At 40.5% G+C, this 24,626-nt stretch overlaps 1 protein-coding gene across 2 annotated transcripts in view; it reads right to left on the minus strand.

The window, feature by feature from the left end:
• Positions 1–1,070: 1,070 nt before the first annotated feature.
• Positions 1,071–24,626, minus strand: part of LOC126273456 (nucleoporin SEH1) — a 150,642-nt gene continuing 127,086 nt past the window's right edge. For both annotated transcript variants that reach the window (XM_049977012.1, XM_049977013.1), the window contains exon 9: positions 1,071–5,307. In XM_049977012.1, the coding sequence (XP_049832969.1) occupies positions 5,136–5,307 (172 nt within the window). In that variant the 3' untranslated portion in view covers positions 1,071–5,135. The remainder of the gene's footprint in view (positions 5,308–24,626) is intronic.

A 24,626-nucleotide genomic window follows, 5' to 3' on the forward strand; every position in this document is an offset into this window, starting at 1 on the left:
AAATATCATAGTTCTATGTGAACTAATATGTAAGAATCTCACTTCACTAAACACTGCCATTCTACAGGTGGTCATGGGTCAGACATATTCTATGTATTATAACTTCCAAATTTCCTGCAGCAACACCATTAAGGGTTTGAATGAAATAATCTTCCATTTATCAAACCAATGTGTTCGAAGAGGTTTCTGAAATGGTACGAGGGGGTTATATCTGTTGACTCACAACACACCACAGCATCTTCTGTTGCAGACAGGCTGTATTTGTTCTTTTCCTGAGAAGAATTTGCTATCATTATGTTGTATTCTCCCTGGTAAATGTGCAGCAATGTGTAACATTTTCCCTTTACCATTACTTTATATACAAGGTGGTGATAATTAAACTTTCACTACTTGGGAGGGCACGTATAAAAAATGAGTGAGTGTACGACACTGCAACTTTGTGGAAACATTTGTAAGGTTATGCAGAAGAGACACAATGAATAAACCATTGAAAGAAATATATTATACTATGTAAATGTTCCAGGTTACAAATGTTGCTCAATGAGATGATCATTGTATCCATGGCAGCCTGGAGGTTTGAATGGACACCATTTCACAGTTATTCGCAGAGCTTTTCAAATGGTGTGCCTGCAATGTTCTGCTCTTGTGGCACAGCTCGTGTGCCACTTGAAGATCAAACATTGTGTCCAGCATTCTCAGAATTCCTTTAATGCATTGATACTTGTGAAGAGCACCAGCACTATTGCTGTTGTTTTGATAAAGAAGCTTTATGAGTAAGGCTCTGCTACCCTTGTCTAGTCCCATGTTGTCTGTCTTCAGCTGTAATGTACAATGGTCCTTGAGTTTCAAGCCCATGTCACCATACAAGTACCTAATGGCAAGTCAAGACACTAACACCACAAATCCTGCAATGCACAGTTTGAAAATCATTCCTAGCAAGTTCGGTGCCCATAAAATAAATAACTTTCCATCTACACTGGCTCACGTAGTTAAGTGGAATTATAACCACCCTTATGTTTTTTATTAGTAACAAAAACATTCAATAATTCACTGGAAATCAGAACCACAAATTAAAGACACTAAACACCAAACATTTATTAACTGAAAGAGCCTTACTGATGTTTAATAAATATAATTTACAAAATTTCCATAAAATCAAGCCCATAAAGCAGTCATCAACATATCAACAGTGATATATTCACATCTGTAGTAAGTACCAATTTTGTTCTATATACAGAACAATTGAATTTTAAAATATTAAGTAACAGCCTATACAAAAGTCACACTTACATGTACCTTTCACAAATTAAGACAACATCACAAAAAATCAAGAATAAAATACTGTAATAATACTGTTTTTTTAAATATTTGATATTTTGTTATTGCTTTAAAAACACAGACACAACAATCAGAACTGAGATCATTTGAATTCACACAATTTGTAATTAGATTTGTAAAATTTTCAATAATTTTGTTATTTGTAGAGAAGATAAAAGTGAAATAGGTGCCCAGTTACAGGATGACAGTAGTTCACATTCATTACCATATTAGCCAATAATTTCCTTGGTGGGTAGACTGAGTGCACTCAGCCTCATAATACTAATTGAGGAGCTACTTGAGTGAAAAGTACTGGCTTGAAGGTATGGAAAATTGGCAGTGGTTGGAAGAGTGGTGTGCTGATCCCATGCACCTCCATACCACGTCCGTTCACATTGGCAGAGGATGACACAATGATCAGTCAGTGTTGTAAGGCCTGCCAGGGTCAGTTTGTGGAGCTTTGCCATTTTTTAAGCGGCCCAAATATAAGCCGCAATGTTTCCCCAGAATAGGGCCATGAAAAATTAGGAGGCTTTCTGTTGCAAGTTTACAAACACCAGGATATTTTTGCATAATAGAAATGAAGCAAAAATACTACAAGTATTTAGAAATTAATCATTGTTGAAAATGTAATCAACTTCAACGGCTGACGTTTCATTTATGTCTTGAGTATTATCAGGTTCACGATTTCGTTACATTACACAACAGGACAGGATTAGTTTTTCTCTATCTAAAGTGTAAAATTTAGTCTTTTTCCAATGAGTGGCAATGTCAACAGAAAAATCATCAAACTCCCAAATACAGTAGAATTATAATGCAAATTTCAAACTTGCAGTTATTCATTATGTGAAGAGTACATCTAATAGAGATAATGGCAAAAAGTATAATTTGGTCCAATGTAATGTGTGGTGTCAACCACATTTTAGTATGATCTGCATATTAACATTTTGTCAAGAGAACCCTACATTTTTTGTGTCATCAGTCCTCTGGCTAGTTTGATGTGGCCCGCCATGAATTCCTCTCCTGTGTCAACCTTTCCATCTCAGAGTAGCACTTACAAACCTACAGAGGGTCAAAGCTGCAAAATAACCTGAACTTGAAACTGGGCTTCTTTCCTTTGTGCCAGATTAAAGAAGATGGGCTACCTATGCTTGACAAATAATCTTGTTAAAGATCTTGGAAATTGCAAGGACTTTTAACATACCACAGTAAAATATCATTGGAATACTGGCTGTGCAGCAGTTTATGTGTAGAACTGGCCTCTCTTTCTGGCGGAGTACTACACTAGTAGAAAAATTGCCCTAAGAATTTGTGACTAGGCAGATATGTTGCTCAGTGCGTTCTGTACTAGTGATGGTTGCCTTTAAAAGCCAACTTACATCTGAAGTACAGAATAAAATTGCTGCAGTGAAGACTGATTTAGTAATTATAATTGGAGGTATGACTTAAAACCTGCTGGTGCTTGATGTCATCATAAACAAAAACTATTCCAAAATGTTTTTACACAGGGATTATGCACTCATTACAGCTGGCAAGATTAAAAAGCCATCAGTCAACATCGTGTGTGAAAGGATTACCTCTTCATGGCTCACATCACCAGATTCAGTAGCCAACATGTTAAAATAGAGTTGTGTGTCCAGTGTCATGGATGGCAGTGAGCACATTCTACTTTGGAGAAAGAGTGCAAAAAATACTGACAGTAAGGAACAGAAAAGATAAGTAAGTTAACAGTGACATCAGTAAAAACTGTGATGAAATGGCTGGCATTTCTGTGTGGTTTATCTATATGACAATACAAAAATGTGATTAAGAGTGACTGTTCTTTGAAAAGCTTTTGTAGGTGGGTAAAGTGATGTAAATTTTTCTCCTGACTTATTCCCCCCCCAGCATAAAAAGGGGTGGGAGGTCATGGCTTATATTCAGGCGGCCAATATGGTGGATGTTTTAATCTAAATTTCTGAGAGAGGCAAGGGGAGGGCACTTCAATATAAGCTGTTGGGCAACAATAATTATGCACACTCCACATTTGTCTTGTGCCCAGATACTAGAAAGTAATTTCTGTGAACTTCCTATGCATGCAAGAAAAAAGAAAGAGAAGAAGTAAGACTATAGCTGATAAATAAGAGAATTACAAAGATATATTAATCAAAACATGAATGAAAAGGTTACTGAATGGTAGGAACAAAAAGACGATAAAATATGGAGAATTAATTTAAATATAATGAAATGTTTCAGTTTTATCTAAAAATTATTCTTGAACAATAATATTTTATCTTATTGGTCTGGTGAATAGCATGAGCATCATATGGTAAGAATGAATCTTTCATTTATATGGAAGCTAGATATAAGTGAATTGTATTTTTAACAACTACTCAGTGAAAAATCTTGTACCTTGGATTAATTTATTTTTGAGTTGAGATCATGAATAGGGAACTCTGAATTATAAGGTGCCATACCAGCAGTCTAAAACTACTCAAATTAACTTTTGACTTTACAGGTATTTGATAATACACACACTATTTGACTCATCATCCATCACTAACCAGCTGAAAGAATTCAGTCTTGTATATTTACATGATTTAATAAATCTCTTTCAGATACAACAGTTATTATGACCACCCTTATCTAACTACTATCAGTGGACACAAGCTTTGAAGAAGAAAAAACAGATTGGTCCACTTGTTTCCTAGAACATAACCAGTTCTTGAAGTGATTGATATTCAAAATAAACAGAGGTACTGTTTCCAGGGCATTATTGTGGATGTATATCAGTTTGAAATTTCATATTAAAACTTACATAATGCTTTGAAACAAAATTGTAACACTTTTCACAACACGCTACATGACTATTAGTACAATAGAATTTTAATGCATTTACTATCAATTCCTCAAAAGAATTTTGGTTTGTAGGATGAAGAGTAAGTAAGCATTTCCAGTACATTCAACATACTTGCACATTAGTGAACAACGATGAAATGATACAGTCATGCCAGTAAAATAAAGTGCCTTATGGGTTTGTAGGAAAATTAATTTAAGATATAGCAAAATTGTTAACCTGATGTTACTTTGCTGCGTGGTGTATATTTCAGCCATTTAAATCTACAAGATCATCTAATAATTCCACTTTTAATGTGTTGAGAAGTTTGGAGAAATAAATAAGTAAACAGTGACTTTCACCAGGATTGGTACATCTGATGATGATGATGATGATGATGATGATGATGATGATGATTAAGATAATAACATAATACAATAACAACTCAGGATTATTTCATAAACAAATAGTGTCAAAATGTTAAAACATAATTACTTGTAGGTAGTCATGTTTATTTGATTGATCTGTAAAGAAGTTGTTAATGGTGTTTAAGAGTGGGAGACTGGACAAAGGTCTGAAAATCCTATTACACTTGGTAAAAGAAAACCACCATTTCAATGAAGAAATTAAATAGGATCATAGTTCTGAATATACTAGCAGCAAAATTCAGTCTTTTATACGTTTCTCAGAAACATGCATATGTTTGCTGAAAACAATGTCCATCTCAGTCAAAGGATGATGACTAGTTTAGCAGTTGACCCTCATATCCTGAACAAGAGAAATTTAAAGCTATTTGCCTTATAAAAAAAATCTATTATTTAATTATTGAGGAGTCATAAAATATTCACAAATTGTGGGAAAAATACAGAGGTCTTACAAGACTGAAACAGCACTACTTGTACTGCATCTCTCATCAGTATAAAATATTATTTACATCAGCATAAATAATATGTGGAAGTCTAAGAGGTGTAGACATGTAGAAGATGTCATTACTCATATCAGTCTATTTCTTGAAAGGCCTTGTCTTGACAGCTGGTGGAGGCGGTGGAGGGGGATCAGATCCCAGCCAAGTCATCTTCTGGAATCTCCCCTTCATCACTGGTGCCTGCCACTTACTGCCAGAATGTGTGGATACTGTATCATCAGATGGTCGTATGGAGGCTGCTCCTGGCAAACTAAATAAACACATCAAATTGTAACTTCAGAACACTATGAACTGACATTCCCTGCCAGCACTTCACTACTAATAATTATCAGTCCAGTAAATGTAAATAATACTGCTCTGTCTTACAATACATTGCCAATGCTCTGAAAGACTCAAACATAAATAATAAAGCACAACCAATAACAACTTTTGAGGCAAGGAAAGTAAATCTAACACTTTATTATATAACAGTTCCAGTCAAGTGATCCTGCCTAGCATTCTTTAATTTGATTTTTCAGCACAAAGCATACAGTTGGCAGGATCAAAACAGTCAAACATATCCATCAGTATTTCATTTATAGAGACAGGAATGAATGCACACATAAAATGTATTAATTAAGTTCTCATTTCTTCACTCAACACAGTTGCTACAGTGCAAGCTCAACAGGGGTATGTGAAGAGTGGGATAACTTCATTTAAAACCCATGACCGTTCAGCTAAGTTCTGATTATTCATTGTCAAGTGATACAACTACAAGGAGCTTGACAGTAGTGTCCATTTGTAGCCATGTTATGAGACAAGAATTCACTTCTGCTTAGTCCATGTCTATATACAGGCATAGAAGCTAATTTTTCTTTTTTCCCCATGAAGTCGGTGCACACTGCATCTGCACTAAAGCTAGGTTCTGGGCCAAATTTATGGACCAGTTATGGTTTTTATTGAGGTGGTTGTATCAAATTTTAATTTCAATTGTTTGTTTTGAAATGGGATATCAACAGCTACGAGCATGGGGGCCAACAGAGGTATTCTCAGAAAGACCAATTGAAATTCATATTCAACTGAAATTAATGTTTCAGTATAAAACCAATGCAACACCTTGAACATTCCCTTTGATGCTGTTATATTATATATTCCATCTGACAAAACTAATAATTTCCACACACAATATGCAATGACAGTCTCAAACAGCGGAAAGTCTAGGATGAAATAACAACAATATGAGAAGGATAGACTGCTGTTCACCACATTGAGGAGGCACTGAGGCACAGGTAGACACAATGAAAAGATTGATGAACTTTTAGCTTTTGAACAAGAATGTCATTCTTCAGAACCAGAAAACACACACACACACACACACACACACACACACACACACACACACACACACACACACACACGCACTGACGCACACACAAGCGCGCGCACACGTGCATGCATGCGTGCGCTGACGCGCGCGGTTCCTGTCTACGGGCACTCAGGCCTGACTGAATGCTTTGCCTGTGTCTAACAAGGGCTGCAATCCTGGCTGGACATGGGCCTAAGGATATGACATTGGGTGGAGGAGGGATAGTACAGTAGGGGTGGGGGAAGATGTGCTGAAGTAAGAGAGCGCAGGATAGAGCTGTTAGGTGCAGAGGCAGGAGGCTGTGTTGTGTGGGAGATACAGGGAGACAAGAGATGTAGAGAAGGGGAAAAGACTAGTAGGTGCACGTGGTATAAAGGAGAGCATAAAGGTGGAGTGGAAGCAGGGAAGGTGGTGGAGGATAGGGACTAGGAAAGGGTGAAGCCAGGGCAGTTATGAGAAAGAAGGATACACTGTAGGGAGCATTTCCATCTGCATACAAACTGCTGTTGTTAGAAAGGACTCAGATGGTGCAGGCTGTGAAGCAGTCACTGAAGTGAAGCACATCTTGTTGGGCAGCTTGTTCAGTAACTGGGTAGTCCAGGTATCTCTTGGCTACAGTTTGGTGGTGGCCATCCACGCAGACAGACAGTTTGTTAATTGTCATGCCCATATAGAAAACAGCACAGTGAGTGTAGATCACATGACTGCTTCCACAGGTAGCCCTGTCTTTAATGGCGGTAGGAGATGCCTATACAGGACTGGATGTTTGGGACAGGTCTTGCACCTAGGTCTATTGCACGGCTATGAGCCATGAAGCAAGGAGTTGGGAGCAGGGATGGACAGGTATATTGTGTGTATTTGGTTGGCAGCAGAATACCACCGTGGGAGGGGTAGGGACAATAGAGGGTAGGTATTCCTCATTTCAGGGCACAGCAAGAGGTATTCAAAAACCTGGTGGAGAATGTGATTCAGCTGCTCCAGTTCTGGATGGTACTGAGTCACAAGAGGAGTGTTTCTTGCCCTGGACAATGGGCATGTCGCAGGTGGTAGGTGACTGGAGAGACAAGGCATGGCACATCCATTTCTGGGCTAGGTTAGTAGGGTAACTTTGGCCTGTGAAGCCTTCAGTGAGACCTTTGGCATATTTAAAGAGGGACTACTTGTCACTGCAGATGTCGCAGCCACAGGTCACTAGGCTTCATGGAAGGGACGTCTTGGTTTGGAATGGGTGGAAGTTGTTGAAGTGGAGGTATTGTTTGAGACTTTTAAGTTTCATGTGGACAGAAGTACTAATGTAGCCATCCTTGAGGTGGAGGTCAATGCCATGGAAGCTGACTTGTTGGGTTGAGGAGGTCCACATGAAATGAATGGAGGAGCAGATGTTCAGGTTTTAGAAGAATGTAAACTGGGTGTCCTCACCCTCGATCCAGATCATGAAGGTGTCATCAATAAATCTCAACCAGATGGGGGCTTTGGGATTCTGGATGGTTAGGAAGGATTCCTCTTGATGGTCCATGAACAGGTTGACATTGCTGTACCAGGGATTTGTTTGTAGATGATGTCCTCAAAGGAGAGGTAACTGTGAGTGAGGATATAGATATGATAGTGACCAGGAAGGAGGGTGTAGGTTTGGTGGGATAAGTAGTGTTCAATAGCGGCAAGTCCACGGGCATTGGGGATATTAGTATAGAGGGAAATGGATCAACAGTTATGAGCAGGGAGCCTGTGGTAGAGGAATAGGAACTGTGAAAATTCAGTGCAGGAAATGTTTGATGTCTTTTATACAGGAGGATAGGTTACAGGCAATAAGCTCAAGGTGTGGGTTCATGACAGCAGAGATTCTGTCCATGGGGGGTGGGGTTACAGTAACTGATCATAATGGGGCATTCTGTTGGTTGGCTTTATGGAAGGTTCCATCCATCCATGATCCACCCCCAGTACCCCCAAATCAACCCTTGTTAACTTTACTGAAATTCCTAACTTCAAGGCTACCCTCACCATTATCCCCAAATACCACAATGTGAAAACAACCTTACATCTGCAGAAAGAACCATATTCCAATACCTAAAATCTGATCCCGACCTTATAATACTATCTGCCATCAAAGGTTCCACTACTGTGGTTATGAACCACAGGGACTATCTGTCATAGGGTCCCTGCTAGCTATCGGGTACCACCAAAAAATCCTGCTACAAAGACCCCATTCCAAAAATCCAGAGGGTCATCATCCATCCTCAAATCCTTACATCCATACAGAATATATCTCTCTCTCTCTCTCTCTCTCTCTCTCTCTCTCTCTCTCTCTCTCTCTCTCTCTCTCTCCACTCACACTTACCAGATCCCGCACTCCTACCTTCCAAGTTCCCTAAAATCTACAAACCCAGCCACGCAGGATGCCCCATTGTGGCTGACTATTGTGTCTCCAGAGAGAGAATCTCTGCTCTCAAGGACCAACACCTTCAGCCTATTACCCATAAACTACCCTCCAGTATAAAAGACATCAATCATTTCCTCCACTGACTTTATAGAGTATCATGTCCTTTACCACCCTGCACCCGGCTCTTTGTCGATGCTGCCTTCCTCTACACTAAAATACCCCACGTCTGTGGCCTTGCTGCTACTGAATACTACATTTCCCAATGCCCAACTGACTCCAAATCAACAACCTCCTTTCTGGTCAACATGACAACTATATCCTCACCCACAATTACCTCTGCCTTGAAGGCATCAACTGCAAACAAAATCATGACAATCTATTCATAGACCATCTAGAGGACTCCTTCCTAACAACCTAAAATCCCAAACCACTAACTTTGTTCAGATTCACTGATGACAACTTTGTGATTTGAAGTGAGGATGAGGACACCCTATCTACATTCCTACAGAATCTAAAATCTTCTCCTCCACTCAGTTCAAGTGGTTCTCTTGAATCCAAAAAGCTACCTTTCTCCATGTTGACCTCCACCTTAAAGATGGCTACATTAGCACCTCCACCCGTATCAAACATACCAAGCATCATCAATACCTTCACTTCAACAACTGCCACCTATTTCGTACCAAAAAACCCTTGCATAAAACATAGCCACCCAGAGTCATTGCATCTGTAGTGATGATCACTTCCCCTCCAAACTTGCTAAAAGCCCCAGTGAGGCCTTCACAGGCCGAAATTAACCTCCCAACCTTGTCCAGTATCAGATCTCTTATGCCTTGATCCTCTAGTCACCTGCCACACCTCACATGACCAATGTCCACCCATAAAGGAGCACTGTTCTCGTGACTCAGTACCACTCGGGCCTGGAGCATCTGAATCACAGTTTCCAACAGGGTTTTGACTACTGAGTAATATCCTAAGTGCTGTCCTCCCCAGCCCTCTCAAAATGGTATTCTGCCGACCACTGAAATCCTTTTCCAGCTCTTCTCCACATCTGCTCCCAATCCCTTATTTCTTGGCTCATATCTGTGTAACAGATCTAGATGTAAGACCTATCCTCATACATCCTCCCACTACCACTTCTCCAGTCCTGTCATAGGTATCTTTTATCCCCTCAAAGGCAGGTCTACTTGTGAAAACAGACACCTGATGTGCAAACTAAGCTGCAACCACTGTGTTGCTTTTTATGTAAGCATGACAACTAACATGCTGTCTGTGTGCATAAATGGCCACCACCAAACGGTAGTCAAGAGGCAGCTGGACCACCCAGTTGCTGAACACGCTGCTCAACATGTGCTTCACATCAGTGACTGCTTCATAGCCTGCACCATCAGGACACTTCCTACCAAAACCAGCTTTTCTAAACTACGTAAGTGGGAACTGTCCACACACTGTATCCTTCATTCTGTCTTCAGTGGCCCCTGTTCTCCACCGCCTTTCCTGCCACACTCCAGCACTATGCATACCTTTTATTCCAACACAGCACCTACTGTTCTTTTCTGCTTTCCTACATTTCTCCTCTCCCCTTCATCCTCCCCTTCGTAACAATTTGCTTTGTTATTTTGGTGACAACTGCTGCTCAAATTGCTGCTGCAGATGCAGTACAACACACCACAGCCATATACCAAAAATAACAATCTTCCCTCTCGGTAGTGCCACTTGACTGTCCAGGCCCAGCCTTCCTGTGACCACTGCTGTCAGCAATCTTACACAGTGGCTACACTCCTGCAAAGTCTTTCTGAAGTATTGTGGAAGGGGAATCTGGCTCCTCATACCCATAATACATGACCTCGTTCAAACTCGGTGAGCTGCTGATAATGGTGTGTCTATCATCTTAAAAGCATTCTTGACTAACGTCAACTCGCACATCCAACTAATGCTCATGACCATTACAGTGTGTATTTAAAGTAAATCTGATTTTCATCCTCACTTGTAGTGCCAATCTTTTGCTCCTAGAGAAAAATTTGAAAACGCATCATCTTTCAGATGCAGAAACACCTGCCAACTTTCATGTATCTTACACAACACCTCCTTGGAGTTGGTACTTTTTTCTGTCAGTGTATGTACAGACAAGCACAGCAATACTGACACTCTGACTTATCCCTCTTACTTATCCTAAAGAGAGACAGAAGAAAGCAAAATCTGCAATTTATATCATTTCTCAATACAGAGAATTCTAGTGAAAATGTTGAATGGACTGAACTCTTTAAAATTCTTAAGGCAGCAGGATAAAATACAGAAAGTGAAATGTTATGTGCAACTTGTAAAGTTACTAAATGGTGGTTAGACGAGTCACAGGTTGTGAAAGGAGAGCAGAAGTTGAGAAAAAATTAGACAAGGTTGTAGACCATCCCAAATGTTTCTCACAACACTTAGCAAGTAGCAGGGAAAACTGAGGAGAAATTTGGAAAGGGAATTAAAGTTCATAGAGAAGAAATAGAAATTTTGCGGACTGTCCATTTAGTAATGGAGGACAGTATGAGGGGATAAAAATTGTAGAGGGAGACCAAGGCTTGATTACAGTAAGCAGGTTCAAATAGCTGTAGGTTTCAGCAGTAACGCAGAGACAAAGAGGACAGACTAGCATGGATGTGATGCACATGTGAACTCGACCTATGCTGATTGTGATTTAGCTGGTAGCCACACTACTCTGCACTCTCATATTTACTGCTTTGTTGTCACTTCCAATGGTTTGTCTGCTCTCAGCCACACCACTACTACTTCCAACCACTTCTAAGTGGCCACACAATATACTGGCCATGACAGACTTACTGTGTGAACAGCGACATCATGGACTCAGAATTTCTATAGTTATGTAAGCAACAAATGAAGCAGCAGGGCAAATAGATGCAATAGTGTTACCAGCAAAAGTGTGCAGCTGATGCAGCTTCTTGAGCAGGAACACAAGCAAGCAGCAGTGTCAGCTCCACAGTAGGTACTTATCATCACTTTTGAGGAGTGTGAGGAAATTTGGGACTTCTGCCTACATTATTTCCTGTATTATTGCAAGGAAAATAACATTTCTATTTCAGATAAGCAAAATGCTCTGCTGTTGGCTTCAAGAATCTTGTTCAGAAATTGCAGCTTGCAGCAGATCCTATCAGATTGTCCTTTTCTGTAGTCTGTGGTTTGTTGCCTGAATAAATGTTACGGACAGCAAACTCAGAAAACTGTATCTACACTTAAGTTTAACCAATGCATAACACAGTAAGATAAATCACATGCAGCTTGGGTTACAGAACTGCAAGGTCTAGACAGACACTGTTCCTTTATTCGTGCAGCAAAATTGCTTATTCATGATATCACTGATTAACCCCAGACAAGTAGGTTTGAACAAAAGCATTATCTGCTTCAGACTCATCTTTGGAAGAGTTCTTTCATTTAGCACAAGCTCCTAAAACAACTATGACTGCACAGTAAACTTTCAAGTAGTTGACATCGATGAATGACGATAAATGAAAGTCATCATCCCCAAAATCTTCCACAATTAGTCTGCGACAATGGTATAAAGAGGCATCTATGATAGCTTTTAACTCATCTGCCCCTACGTTGGTAGACACAAACAAGAGCATCCAGATCACCATTAGGCCTCAGCATATGTGACACATCTGAATCACCACTCTTTGTCATTGTCTTACCATCCTTATAGTTACAGATTAAGTAAATCATCCCCAATTGCTGAATCAAGCATCAATGTAAAAAGTGTCCCCATTAAGATGTGGAATACTGCACCTGTCACATATTGGACTTCTTGTCAGTGTTCATATGAACATGAGCAAGAGGCTCGTAACTTTATCATGGGGCAACAGATAACTCCATGTCATACAAACTGAAAACAAATGAACGTATCACCACCCAGACTGATGATCCAGCATGGAATTAATGGGCAAGCAATTGAGTGCCAACTAGACACAGGAGTGACAGTGTCACCAGTTGATTGACAAATGTACCAACTCATTGGCACCTCACTACTCTGACAATCTCAAAGACAAGTCATACCATATAGTGGCCAAAAAATCCCACTGAGGGGCAAAACTCAGAGTTAAAGTAAGTTATCAGCAAGTGTCATGCACACAAAACAATTTTTGGAAGTTAGCTCAGCTGTAGCACCTAACTCATTTGGCTTCGACAGGTTCACACCATTTTGACTGAAAATCAATAATTAAGTATCCCTAGTATCAACTGTCATTCCATTTGGTAATTCAGGCAAATTGAGTGCTGAATATAAGAAATTGTTTGAACTCAGTCTGCTTTATGTGCAAAATATCCAACAGCATATATCTTTAAAGCAATCCACCAGATTACGCTTCGGCCAGACAGGTCTAATACCATACATTATGCAACCTGCTGCTCAACCTGAACTTGACAGACTGCAGAAAATAGTAATCATAGAAATAGTATCAGCCATCCAACAGGCCACTCCAATGGTATCAATATAAAGAGCAAACGGATTCACCTGCATTTGCAGCAGTTTCAAAGCAACAATTAATGTCAGGTAGAACAATCCCAGATGGGGTCTCTTGTTCAAAAATGCCATTTGATCATTCCATTTAATTTTAATGCGCAATCAAACATGGATTTATATCTGATTCCATGCCACAAGGAGTTACTTACCAATTTAACCAGGGGTAAATACTTTTCAAAAATTGATCTAGACAATGCCTATCTACAGCTCCCATTGTATGAAAAATCTAAAAAATGTAGCTTTCAGCATGAATTTTGGTTTGTACGGACACAACAGATTGTCATTCCGCATTACAAGCACCCTGACAATTTTTCTTTACTATCTTCAGCATTTAATAAAGGATTAACAAACTGCACAAATTATCTTGCTGATATCATAGTGTCCAGTCCAATGTGTGAACAATACTTAGCCAATGTGCAAGTGCTGTTCAAGCAACTACAAGAAAATGGTTTGCAATATTGCCTGGAGAAACAAGTGTTTTTCAAATGAGTATGAAGTATTTGTGTCTTATCATTTTTAGAAATGAGCTTCAACAAACAGCAGAGTATGTGGATGCAATAAATAAACTACTGGCATCTAGGAACCAAAAAGAATTAGAATCATTCCTAGGCTGATCAATTATTATGGCAAATTATTTCCTCAAGCAGGCCAAATTATGTACCCATTAAATCAGCTTCGCTAGAACGGCATGAAGTTTTGTATGATTCGATGAGTGTCACCAAGCTTTCACAGAACTACAAAAAGTATTTGCAATATCCAATCTTCTTGCCACCCCCCCCCCCCCCCCAATGCTTAGCCACATTCACTCCTGGCAAGCATTTAATGGTAGCAACAGACAGTTACCAAGACAGAATAGCGGTCACACTCACACCACACATATTCATGCAGATGGCATGGAGATGCAAATAAGTATTTACATTCCATCCACTTGCAGTGAGCCAGGTAACCTATTCTCAGATAGGAAAGGAAGCCATGGGCATTATCTATGGAATAATCACAGACCTCAAATCCCCTACCACCCTATTTGGTCTGCATTCCAAGGCACCAGACAAATCACAATTATGAAATCAATTACTGGTTCACCACTCAGAACACAGATGTACTGTCTCATCTGCCCATTGGCCCTGACAGTGAGTCTGACAGGCATGAAACATGTTCCTAAGCACTGGTTCCAAGATGACACTATTTACAAAGTGAGACCTGGTGCTGTGTATAGTATTATCAGTAGTATAGTAGGGACAGGATGAGCCCCACAGAAAATGGCTGTGACTTACGAAATATTCCCCCTCCCACTGTCCTCCTGTCAGCCACTGTGGGCCATGTAATGTCAGGTCTTGATTCCTCCCCCTCTCTGCCCCACATCCTCCAACTGCTCACAAATCACTGTGAAGAACACGATGATTAAAGTCTTGATATGCAGATATGTTTACTGGCTGGCAATGATCCGGCCACCGAGCATGCAACATTTGTGCACAGAATGAATTGGTGACAGCACAATATATATCTCTCAGGCCAAAACCTGAGCACACTTAGGAGATGGTGCATACCAATTTTGCAGGTTCTCTTTAGGGAGCATTGTTGTTGCAGTGCTTTCGATCTTAACCTGTGCCACCTGTCAAACACTTCTGCGAAAGCCACAGTCCAGCTCTAGTGACAATTTTTACAAATTAGGGTGCTCCCTGCATTCTGGTTTCTGATAATGGTCTCCAGTTTGTGGGAACAGCATTTAAGCAGTTCTGTGAAAGAAACTGTAATGAACACTGAACCACTGGGTCATTCCATCAAGCATCTAACTCAGAGGCAGGGTGAATGATTAGAACTTTCAAGAGCTGAATGTCGAATGCTACAGTGGAATCCTTCATCCAGTGAATGTCTGATCAGATTCCTGACAACATATAGTTTCATCCTGGTAAGTGGACACAGCCCAACCAATATCTTGCATTAATGAAGAGAGCAGACCCTACTTGACATTTTGCACGCATAACAGCATTCCTGCAGCAATACACACTGTATTACTACATGAGCTCCTTAGTTTGGATCCGCTTGTCTGGATGGAGACCAGGATGGATTCCAGACATCATCAATGGCTAGAGTGGTGGCTCTGTGGCCAGGCAAGAACAGCTGGCCTACCTCAGGAACCAGTTCAAGCCCTGACACCCAGCACTGAGAGCACTCCCACTTAGGCTGGCAGGTGATTCCAGTGCTGTAGTGCCAGACAGAAGCACCAGAAATACAAACAGGTACATACGCCTGACCCATCCTGGCAATCAGACGACAGAGGCCCAACAACTTACGACCTCACTACAGTCATACACAGTGGGCATAGATGCCAATGTTTTACATTGCTGTCCACGCACCAGCCTTTTCCCAGCACCCACACCAGCAAGTGCCAGTGTCACACACAAATCTGACCAGCCAATCACAGTTTTAGCAGCCTCCGTGCCTGCACCTGAGTAAGATATCAATATCCAGAAAGCTATGGACGAGGATCCCACAATCAACCCCCCCCCCCCCCCCTCCTCTCCCCCTTTGATCCTGGGACAACTGCAGCCATTTTGGCCCTCTGAACCTGACATTGTGCAGAGATTTAGTGTTGTATAATGCAGTTGTTGCCTAGCAAGATACATCACAGATTCTCTAGGTATGAGTTGATAATATGCAATTCTCCCGAAGTGTGGAGCATACAAGGCATAAGATCACAAATCATTTCCAGGTAATGCTGTTAAGTACCAAAGTGTGGCAGCCTGGCAGTTACTCTCCATTACTGTACTTGGAAATTTTTGGTAAGTTCCTTGGGGACCAAACTGCTGAGGTCATTGGTCCTTTGACTTACACACTACTTAATCTAACTTAAACTACTTACACTAAGGACAACACACACACCCATGCCCGAGGGAGGACTTGAACCTCCGACAGGAGGAGCCGCATGAAGCATGACAAGGCACCTCAAAGCACGCGGCTACCCCGCGCACCGCCATTATTGTATGAAGATATGCATCATTCAGAATCCTGTAACTCACCAGGCTACATCTCATGGTCTTGCTTGTGACTTGCCTTTTGAATATTCTATGTCTGGCTGACAATTACTTTTGTTTTGTACTGGTTTACAGGTTATTGCATTTCATGAATCAACACATCATTCTGACAACTGCCTGTGTGGGTTTGAGCTCGCTGGTGGCCATACCACTCTGAACTTTCTTGCTTATGTTTTTGCCATTGCTTCCAGTAGTCTGGCTGCTTGCAGTCATATTGCTGCCATTTCTGACCATACAATCTAAGTTACACACAATTCCATTTTGAATCCTGTGGATCTACTTTCAGGGGCTTAGTTTTTAGAGTAACTGCATGTGTCCCTTAACATACAACATGATATGTGGTGTAAGAAAAAGAAAATAGTGAGAGCAGTACACGCAAAAATTTTGAAAAATAATCATTATTAATTTTTTAAATTGATAACAATCATTAAAGACCTCAACGTGTGACAAATACAAGTGATCTCTCAGGGTTCCTTGGTACAACTGGTCAATTGTGTTCTTGTGGACGTTTTGCCAAGTTATGGTTTCCATTTTATGAACAATATGTTGATGACTGCCCCAGCCATCTTCTTCAGGTTCTGCGAGTTTTGCTGTTATGGGTACTCACTGCCTGGACTCCAACTAAACTGTGAGCTATTGCTGGTCTCGCACTTCTACTGGTACGTGGATGTCACATTTGTGATCTGGCCACATGGAGTGGAAAAGTTTCAAGAGTTCCTAGAACATCTAAACTCCATTCATCAAGACATAAAATTCATGATAAAACTTGAAAAATAGGGCCAACTACCTTTTGTTGATTTGTTAATTAAGAGAAGAAAGGACAGATGCCTGGGTCACTGTGTATACAGATACAGATACACAGTGTAGATAGAGATCAGAGCGTATACATAGACGCCCAGTGTAGATAGAGGTCTATCTCCAGGCCTCCAGCTATCGCCATCTGTCACAAAGAAATTTGGTATCAAGGACTTTGATCCTTAGAGCTTGAATACTTTCAGACAAGGAGAGCCTCATCAAAGAATTACAATGCCTACAAATAGTGTTACGAAGGAATGGGTACTCAGATCATCAACTGAAATGGCGATGCACTCAAAATCTAGAATGCTTGAGAAAGAGGTTGGGACAGACCGATGAAGGGAAGCCAAAAATCATTTATCTACCTTATGTTGGTACAACATCTCGAAAGATTGGTAGACTCCTCCATACAGTGTATTCTCCTCCCTCCCACTGTGATAAAAATTACGCTTTGTAATGTTAAAGATGAATTAAGTTTCTGGAAGCTGGGTGTGTATCGCATTCTGTGTGAATGTGGCATCTCTTTAATCAGGCAGGCTTTCAGTACAGTTGAGGAGAGATGCAAGGGACATCAGTGATACACCTGACAAAAACAACTATGCAAGTCAGCTGTCACTGAGCACTGCCTTGAATATAACCACAAAATGAAATACGATGAGACCAGTATCATGGTGCAAATGCCAAGTTTCTGCAACAGCATAATTAAGGAGTCTACTGAAATAAAGATGTCAGGAATACTACTAAAAGAGGATGGCTGTTTCAGTTTAAATAACACTTGGATTTTGGCACTCAATTTATTAAAATCTCACCAACCATCACATCCACCAGAAATGGAAAACACTGGGAGAATCTTTATTTCATAGAATATCAGTGAGAGCTCCAAAACCAAAAGAGCATAAAAGGGCATATTGGTAGTCAGGAATCGAACTATGCTATAAATAGCAGCTACAGACCACCAGTAGTTCACAGTCTGGAGTCCAGGCAGTGAGTGTACATAACAGCAAAACTTGAAGCACTTGAATGAGATGGATGAGTAGGTTGTCAAAATATTGTGCCTAAAACGGAAGCAGCAACTTGGCAGTATACCCCAAAGTACACTATTGACAATTACATGTTACTGAAAGCTGCCTTTGCATCCCAAAATCTTTGCATTCTGTCTCTGGCAGCCTGTCTTATTTCCTCTGTCTATCCTCTATCCAGTTTCTGTTCATCGCGGAAGCCATTGAAGCTGGCAGCCAATGCTCTACACTTTGTCTGTCCTGAAACTTCTAAATTTACTCCAGCCCATTCAACATCATTCCTCACCTCGGTGAACTCTTCGCCAGAAACTTTAGGTCTGCTGTCAAGTCTATTAAAAATCTGTCTTTTCAGCCTCTTCTTGTCCATCTTAAAGAAATGTACATTAAACTATAGTCTACTCTTTTCTAATTGACTTGGTTAACTAATTAATAGTTCTTCCCTTCTTGAACTCTATACTGTCTATCCACAATAAATAACTCAGTCTTGCTGAGGATCTTTCCCTTGAATTTCCTGGCTTCTCTTAATTATAATATCCCCACCATTTGGAGGTGTTTTCCAGCAGACAGGCATTGTGTTTCAACCACAGTGTTGTAGTGTCTTAATTTTGTTCACATTGAAATGGCTTTTATCTTGTTTACAGCACGAGTCCTGTGAAAAGCATTGGGCATCTTTTCTCGCCTGGTGTTGTTGGCATCTCTTTCATTAGTTTTCTGCTGTATGAATTCTCCAACATATTAAAACTGTCAATTCTTTCTAATCTATCAGATTCTGTCTTCAGGTAACTGGGGCAGCTTTGATGCTTGCCACATCTCCTGCTTTTCCACAGGAAATTTGGAGTCTATCTTCTTGCTGTTTTAGTATATTTATCTGCTTAGTAGCTTTGTTAAAATTCTAGATAAGGTCAAGAGAAAGTCAACAAATGAAAGGCAGTTGATCCTGGTAGAGCTTCTGGTTCCTTCAATGCACATCTTGCAGATCAGCCCTTTCCTATCCAGTTATTTTTCTGATTTGGAGGTGATGATCTTCAAAATACAACTCTAAATTCAGTAAGTATTTTGAATAAAAATTTCCTGTTGACTGAAAGGCAACAATTTTTTTATAAGTCTACAAAGCCTGTAAGATCTTTGCAGACATGGTTTTCCTGTACAATTTTTAGGTTACTGATCTGTTCTAAGCATGACCTTCCTTTTCTGAATATCATCCGATGTTCTCCAAGTTGCTTCACTAGCTTCATCTGCAGTGCTTTGGATGTTACTTTACATGTTATGGGGACAATTAAAATTTCACAACAGTTATTGGGATACAATCTACCACATTCATTATATAAAAGATGAATCAGAGCAGTTGTGCCTGTCATTTTCCTTAATACCCCCAGTCCTCCAACCACCCCCAAAAACTAGCCATAAAGAAGTGCCCCCTCATGACTTAGTACCACCCCAGACTGAAACAAATGAATCACATCCATTGCCAGGGCTTTGATTACCTATCATCATGCTCTGAGATGAGGGGCATCCTACCCAAAATCCTTCCCATCCCTCCGAAAGTGGTGTTCCATAATCCACCCAACCTCCACAACATCCTAGTCTACCCCTATGCCACTTCAAATACCAACCCCTTGCCACATGGATCATAACCCCGGTGCAAGACCTGCCCAATCCAACCACCTAGCACTTCCTATTCCAGTCCTAAGCTGTCCAACAGGATGAATGGCCACTGCCAAACTGTGGCGAAGAGCGAAGTAGACCACCCTGTGGCACACATGCAGTTGAACACAGCATGCTTGATTTCAATGGCTGCTTCATTACTTGAGCCATCTGGTTCCCCTCCTCCACCACCAGCTTTCCTGAACTGATTAGATGGGAGTTATCCTTACAACACATTCTCTGATCCAAAAATTATTCTGGCCTCAACCTACAGTAACATGCAGTCCCCTGACTGTCCACTCAGCAGTTTCCACCACCCTCTCTGTCCTATCATCTCCTATCTATTCTCATCTCCTACCCTCTTTGTGTGCTGCTGCCAACACATCCACCCAGTTTCCCCACTTCTCCTTTTTCACTCCATCCCCCCCCCCCCCCCCCCCCCCCTGCCCCACAGCATCCTGATGATGCACCAGTTGGCAGTCAAGTCTCTGCACACTCCACCAGGCAGCACTCTCCCAACCATACACTGCTATCTGCTATCCCTTCCCCTACCCCAAACCATCCAGATTACTGCTTCCATTCCACAGGGCAACTGCATTCTGGTCTGAGGTGTCAGAGATGGCAGACATGTGTGCATGAGGTGTGCTTGCTGGTTGAATGAGTGCGCGCGCGCGCGTGTGTGTGTGTGTGTGTGTGTGTGTGTGTGTGTGTGTGTGTGTGTGTGTGTGTGTGTGGTGTTTTTTTTCTTTCCTTTCCTTTCCTTTCCTTTCTTCCTTCCTTTCTTTCTTTCTTTCAATAGTGCCTGTCTGCAGCTTAACTTTCATCTTTATGGTAAATAGTAACCTACCTTCCTCTTCTTACATTGTTACTTTAAAATACATTTATTTTTGTGATTGAATGTGTGTGTGTGTGTGTGTGTGTGTTTTCATCTGAATTAATACAGTCAAAATTATGTCAAAAATTATGGATGGATCATATGTTGGTATAGATGATGGTCTGCTGGTTTGTGGCAAAAGAACATAACATCATGAATGAAATTCACATGGGCAAGGAGAGAGCCACTGTGTGTAAGGTAACACAGTAGACACAAGTGACATCACAACCAGCAGCATGGATATACACTGCCTGACAAGAAAAGTTAAGCATCCAGAAGGGGAGGAGGAGGAAACAAAATGAAATTTCACAGGTGGCAGTATGAGTCCACTTATCAGGATGATGTTGCACCCATTGTGGCCTGGATGTATGCACTGACTCAGTTGGGAAGGGTGTCAAAACTGTTGTATCCTCTACCGAGGCAAGCTGGCCCCAAGTGATATAACTGATCCTCGATGTCCTGGATACTGGCATTGGAACGGAGTTGACATCCAAGTTGGTCCCACTCATGTTCTATCAAGACAGATCTAGGGATCTTGCTGGTCATCGAAGCACCTCAATTATCATGCAAACAGTTCAGTGAGTCATGTGTTCTGTGCAAATTAACACTGTCCTGTTGGGGGGATGGCACAATGATACGGTCGCATGAGAGGTAACATATGAGGATGCAGGATGTCCATGACATACCATTGTAGCATCAGAGTTCCCTCAGTCACTACCAGCCATGACCTGAAGACATACCCTATGACTCCCTACACCACGAGAGGGAGTAACACCATTGCACCTCTCCCAAACTTTAGAAGAATAGAGCCTCTCCCCAGGTTCCCACCATATTCACTGACAAAGGTTATCAGGGGTAGTGCAGAATCTTGTTTTGTCACTGAGCACAATGTGATGACACTCCTCAGCAGTTCATGTTTCCTGGTCACAACACCACTCAAAATGCTGCCGTTTGTGATGTTGTGTTAATGGCAGTCTACCCTTGGGCCTAATCCCTAGTCTGGCTGCTGCTAGTCTCTGATCAATGGTGTGGGATAATACAGAATGTTCAGGGAGCCCACTACTTGTTATTGGATGGCAGTCATAGACATGAAGGTGTCATAATGTACTTGATGCATATAGATATCCTCTACCTGTGGTGGTCAGATGTCACCAACTGGAACCTTGACGGGTATGCCTGTCCTCGTGTTCCCATGCATTCCAACATCATGACATTTTCACCTCTACACGCCAACAAATCTGGATACTGCACGATTCAAGCAGATGGCCAAACGAGACCCACAATGAGCCCCTTTTCAAACTCTTTCATGTAATGATACACTGTCGCTCGTGAGTATGCAGCATCTCCATGTTCTTCATAGTGACTGGTCAACATCTGATATTGCTGACAGTCCTTACATACTCTACCAGACCTGGTAATAACACTAAACATGAACAACACTGATTAACCTTGCTGGTCACTCTGTCACAGACAGTTGCAGTTCTAATAACCTACACACTTGTCAAAGGTCTGTACATGTGATCTGGTCATGTCTTGTGGGTCTTCACTTGTTTTGACAGGATATGTACATAAAGAATGTACCATCAATATCAGTGAAGTCAACCCACTTGTCAACTGATGAACAGAACTCAGCAACAAATGTACAGACTATAAATCACAGAACAAGAGGGAAAGTATAAGAATATTTTATTTATTTTCTTGACTGTTTCTATGTTATTATCTTAAAGTAAGTTTACAGTGTCATTAACTCCAGGTATATAAAGTTTTATGTCTTTTTGTAATGTGAACACTGAATATTCTTCCTCCATTTTTACAATAAATGTAACAAATATTAATAGCTCCCTGATACCTCCTTAATGTAATGTTATATTCAGATGATGACTAGCTTTATTTTGCATTACGAGCATACAAAAAGACAAAATTAAACTCTACAATTCGTTAAATGATTTTATTGTTTATAACGTTTCATGTCACGTGATAATAATTCACAATGCAGGTGTCAGTACATTGCTGCTCACATCCTACTTTCAGTTACTTTGTTGTGTGTGCTCTGTTTCTCAATCTATCTACACCTTGTCTCAGCAAATACCTGTATCATTTTCTTTGAAATGTTCGCTGGGGCAGTGATTCCTGTTCCAGGTGTTTTATTGTTATCCGTATAATGTAACATGCTACAACTCCACTACTTTTCTTTGTCATGAAATGCTTTGCATTTAGTGAAGTGTAGCCTGCTTTAAATGTCTATAACACGTTATAATTTCAGATAACAGAGTGTATTTTGTAGGTAGCATCCCCCAGTTGTGCTATTTGCAGCACCCCTGAAGTTTACTCTACCCACTCAAAACTTAAATCTGACACTGTGTCTCACATTCTCTTCCAAACTCCAGGGATGTATCTTGATAATGTTGCTGAGTCAACATCCTCAAGGCGAAGGTAGGTTTGGACTTACATCTTGTACACAACGAAGTCATTAGATAATGTAACACATTCTCACATGACATCCCAAAAGCCACTGATCAAGGCAAGCGAGGGAGATGCAGTATGTATTGACTTCTGAAAAGGTATTGGCTAGCATCACAACGGACATTATTAATGGAGGTACAATCATATGGGGTCTCAAATAAAATTTGTGACTTGAGTGAGGATAAGTTGGTTGGGAGGACACAATGTGTTGTTATGGATGGACAGTCTGCATCAGATGTACAAGTAACTTAAGGTATGGCCCAGGGATGTATCTTGGAACCATTGATATTCTCAAACGTTTTGCAGATGATCTGATGATGTATTAATCAAAAGTGAAATACTATCTATACAAAGCTATGCAAATATCATGTCTGACCTTGATAAGATTTCAAAGTGGTGCTACTAGTGGCAACTTGTTTTCAAGGTATAAAAACATAAAATTTGTGTGCTTCACAAAATGCAAAACAACATAGTACCCCATGGCTACAATAGTAATAAGCACAGTTGGAATCAGTCGACCCATACAAATATCTGGATATACCAGTATGAAGGGATGTACATGCACAGAGGCATTTAAGCAGTCATTCTTCCTGCAATCCATACGTGACTGGAATGGGAAGAAACCCTAGTATGTGGTACAATGGAAAGTACTCTCTGCCATGCATTTCACAGTGGTATGTATGTAAATACAGAATGGGCAAGGATGAGGATAGAAGTCTGCAGTCTTGTCTTGTAGAAAAGACAATACATAAAGATTATCTTAGGACATCACAATCACTTTTGAATAAAATACCTCATTTAATTGTAACGTGTCAGTTTCCCAATACAATGATACAGTTAGATGGTCAAATCATCTTCAAAGATGAAAAACCATTTGACACCCCAAGAAGTATGGGACTATCTGCTTTTATGATTAAACATAGAGATAAGTCTGTAGTTATACAAGCCACAGTGCCATTACTCAATGAGTGCTAACTTAATTATGGACAAGTAGTAACTGGTTATGTAAGTTACCAAAAAATATTCTACTGTACAAATACTCTTCACAAAAGGTATCATATTTTACTACATGAATGAAGGAATTTTACAGCTTAATTTCCTGTTAAAAATGTGATAACTAGACCAGCCTTCCAAGAAGCAACTGTTCAGTTCCTCCCAGATAACTCTAATGAGAAATGGTTCAAGAAATATACAGAAGAACTGTAGCAAATTCCCTCAATTGCACTATCACTTGATTTAAGCATAAAGATACTGTGGTCATTAATTAGAAGCATGCAATAGATTCCTTCATGAAGTAGAAGCTTCAGGGATTGACACAAGTATAGTTACACAGTGAAAGAGAGAAGCTGGCGACAGGAACTACGTGTTCATTTCATTTTAATATGAAATATTGTTATAGTACTTTTTGTTTGAATAAACGTTTTAACCACAGTACTCCAGAATAGAAATTCATCAGATTACATGGAATGAAAGTATGAAAATATTTGAAAGTGTGGCG

This window comes from Schistocerca gregaria, chromosome 5, assembly GCF_023897955.1.
Source record: "Schistocerca gregaria isolate iqSchGreg1 chromosome 5, iqSchGreg1.2, whole genome shotgun sequence".
Classification (NCBI taxonomy): domain Eukaryota; kingdom Metazoa; phylum Arthropoda; class Insecta; order Orthoptera; family Acrididae; genus Schistocerca; species Schistocerca gregaria.